Source organism: Arachis duranensis, chromosome 2 (genome assembly GCF_000817695.3).
Source record: "Arachis duranensis cultivar V14167 chromosome 2, aradu.V14167.gnm2.J7QH, whole genome shotgun sequence".
In the NCBI taxonomy this organism is placed as follows: domain Eukaryota; kingdom Viridiplantae; phylum Streptophyta; class Magnoliopsida; order Fabales; family Fabaceae; genus Arachis; species Arachis duranensis.
The window spans coordinates 6931344-6935179 of NC_029773.3; the positions used below are offsets into that span (position 1 = coordinate 6931344).

Sequence of the window (3836 nt, forward strand, 5' to 3'; positions counted from 1 at the left end):
GGAAGACTCTCTCTTTCCTTCGATTCGAGTGTTTCTCTTTGTCCCTCGAACAAGAACCACCGCCAGCTGCAGCGGTTACACCCGCCGCGAACGAATTCCCGTTCTGTATGTTCTCTCTATCTATCAATTAATTCTACTTTGATTTCTAGGGTTTATAGATCTATCCCCTCCGCTGGTCCAATTCTGTTGTGCCTTTCGATCGTGGAGTTCTCTCCGCTGGAAAATTGATCCTATCATTTGGGTTTTTCTTTTCTGCGAATTTCCAGCTTTAGTTCTTTCAGTCAACTCTTTCTGGGAGAACTTTCTTACCTTTGCGTTGGCTTTTTCGATCAATTTTTTTCTATGAACTTTCCTTTCGAGGTTTTGATAACTTTGTGATGCCGATTTTAGTTCATCTTAGATCAATTTCTCGATTAAATGTTACTACTTTTTCTTTCCCCCTTCTTGGTATTGGAAACAAAAATTCTCTCTTTGATCCCTGGTAAAGGAATACGTTATTATGGAATCGTCGGTCAATGTTTCTAGAGTCATTGACTGCGATCATAGTAAGAATTTGAGAAGGCAGTCTTATTTCAGCGTGTGGGGTGAGAGTCTGCTATGACGGTTTTGAATTGAATTTCCTTAATTGATATTGGGCCGATTAGTTTTTGTTCCATGAAAACTGTTAGTAAAATATGCTAGCTATGCATGCTACAGTTTTAGGTGTATTGGTGTTTTTCCTTAGTGTCTCGTGTAAATGTGAAATTTATATAGAGCAGATAAAGTGAACTGCTGTGCAGCATGTAGATATGATATGAAGATTTTCATTATTGACTTTTGCCTTGTCGTTCATTCCTCATTTATTTTGGGGGTGTGTGTAGTGCCTGTTGAGGTGCATCAATCATGTTTGGGCGTGGAGCAAGAAGGAGCAGCGATAACACCAAATATTATGATGTTCTCGGTGTTTCAAAAAACGCTAATGAAGATGAAATCAAGAAGGCCTATAGAAAGGCTGCAATGAAGAATCATCCAGATAAAGGTGGAGATCCAGAGAAGGTAAGCCTCTTGGTATTGTTAATGCCAGGGCATGTATTAACATTTAACAGCAAGGTTCCTAACTTGAGCATGCTAAAATTTTCAATTTATAGTCCTTTTGTTGTTCACTTATGATTTTGTGGAAGCTTTTGTGATTGAAATTTCAATCATTGAAAAATTACCTATTGTGGATTTTGTCATTGTCATTGCATTTATTTTGGTTTCATACTAAAATATACGGTTCTTATTTCAGTTCAAGGAGCTAGGTCAAGCTTATGAAGTTTTAAGTGATCCGGAAAAGAGAGAACTGTATGATCAATATGGTGAAGATGCCCTTAAGGAAGGAATGGGAGGAGGAGGAAGCTCATTCCATAACCCATTTGATATTTTTGAATCATTTTTTGGTGGAGCTAGCTTTGGTGGTAAGATGTTCATTTTGACAATAGTATTGTTTTAATCTGTAAATCTTTAATGTGTAAACACCGATAAGCTCACTATTACTATATCTCTTAATAGGTGGTAGCTCACGAGGTAGAAGACAAAAGCATGGTGAAGATGTTGTGCATTCTCTAAAGGTTTCCTTGGAGGATGTTTATAATGGCACAACAAAGAAACTATCTCTTTCTAGAAATGTATTGTGCCCGAAATGTAAAGGGTATGCACTTGTACTGATGTTGTGTGCCTCATGTCATTGTATCATACCATCTTAAATTTCGCATTTGAATAATTTCTCTCAGTTCTCTTTCCCATAAAGAAATTTCTGTTAGGCTGATGTTAAATTTTTGTTGTAGAATTTACCATGTGCATGTATTCTTATGTTGTAATGTTATGATTATCTACTTGGGTGATGTTGACTCAATTATTTATCCAATTCATGTGAAAAATCATTTTTCTATTGCTTCCATAATGACTAGCTCTTAAATATTTGATCCCACCATGATAAACTAGGTAAAGTATGCTAGAGACATTTATCATACAGCCTTTGTGTTGTGGTCAAGCTGTTTACACTTATTGAACTCTTATTTAGGTTTTAGTTACTTCATATTTTTATTTATTTCACTGATACTAAGGCATATAGCTAATAAGTGATGACAATTATCTGTATTTCAATTTTTGATAAATCAGGAAGGGTTCCAAAAGTGGAAATGCTGGTAGGTGTTATGGATGCCAAGGCACGGGTATGAAGATTACAACAAGGCAGATTGGACTGGGCATGATTCAACAAATGCAACACATCTGTCCTGAATGCAGAGGAAGTGGTAATGGAAGCTTCATTTTACTTTTTCCATTAACTTGATTTTTGCTGTACCTTCCTATACCTTATCTGTCAATTCATGCAGGCGAGGTCATTAGCGAGAGAGATAGATGCACTCAGTGCAAGGGAAACAAGGTCTCCCAAGAAAAGAAGGTGCTTGAGGTGCATGTTGAGAAGGGGATGCAACAGGGCCAGAAGATTGTGTTTGAAGGTCAAGCTGATGAAGCGGTAGGTAGAAATTACAGTTCAGAATTAAGCATATCGTTATCTTTTACTTATGTATGGTTGTATACTATGTTAATTCTTTGTAAGATTGGCTAAAGTTAATCATCATAGTCCACTCCATGGGTGTTTTTTAAATTAATGTATGCGGCCCTTTTGCAGCCTGACACAATCACAGGAGACATTGTTTTTGTCTTACAAGTGAAGGAGCACCCACGATTCAAACGAGAGCATGATGACCTCTATATTGAGCACAGTCTCAACTTGACCGAGGCTCTTTGTGGCTTCCAGTTTGCTGTCGCCCATCTTGATGGGAGACAACTATTGATCAAATCAAACCCTGGAGAAGTCATCAAACCAGGTACTATCTATAGATAATTTTGGGATTGTGCTTCACTGGAATTTCATTCTATGAATGTAGTTTTGATTCACAAATCTCTTATAAAATCTGCAATGTAGGCCAACAAAAAGCCATAAATGATGAGGGAATGCCACAACATAATAGGCCCTTCATGAAGGGTCGTCTTTACATCAAGTTCAATGTGGATTTTCCAGACTCGGGGTTCCTTTCCCCTGACCAATGCCGATTATTAGAGACGATATTACCTCAGAAATCCAGCAAGCAGTTGACAGATATGGAGCTGGATGAGTGTGAGGAGACCACATTACATGATGTCAACATGAAGGATGAGATGAGAAGAAAGCAGCAACAGCACTACCACGAGGCATATGATGATGATGATGATGAGCAATCCATGCCTCGAGTGCAATGTGCTCAACAGTAGTGCAGTTCATGCTATTGCCGATTTTTCATCTTGCATGGTTACTTTCTGTTTTCATAATGCAGTTATTGCTGCGTCCCAGTTTTTACCCGTAGGCTCCGCTTGGTGTTATTTAATTCACAACAGCTCATAGAAGATTGCCACTGTTTATTTAGATTTTGTTTGTAATATTTAGTATATCAAAATTTAAACATCCCTTCGTGTTATTGTGCAATGGTGTTTGTAGTTCCTGGTTGCATTTCTTCTTCACTGTGGTCCAGTGGTTCTTGGAATTATCTGTGATTTTTCGGATGGAAAAAGAGAGAAAAACAAGGGGGGAGAGAGAGAATGGGGAAAAAAGAAAAAAGAAAAGTGGCAAAATGAAAATTTCCTGTCTAGTGTTTGAAACCAAATTTATTAATTTTATGTTATTTTCTCTTGCAATAAAAGCTTTCTTTTATTTTCATGAAAATTTAAACAGAACTTATAAGACCATTTTGGTCATCATAAGGACTAATTATTTAGAGATTGTTTGGAAATTATTTGAATGTGAGAAAATAATCTTATTTCTTTTAATAGAATTT

At 37.0% G+C, this 3836-nt stretch overlaps 1 protein-coding gene across 1 annotated transcript; it reads left to right on the forward strand.

The window, feature by feature from the left end:
• On the forward strand, positions 1–3487 carry LOC107473170 (chaperone protein dnaJ A6; the record flags this gene model as incomplete). Its single annotated transcript, XM_016092719.3, is given in 8 exon segments — positions 1–105; positions 861–1035; positions 1268–1436; positions 1531–1669; positions 2140–2273; positions 2355–2497; positions 2654–2852; positions 2951–3487. Coding segments are annotated over 7 exon segments (1263 nt in total). The 3' UTR covers positions 3277–3487.
• Positions 3488–3836: the final 349 nt, after the last annotated feature.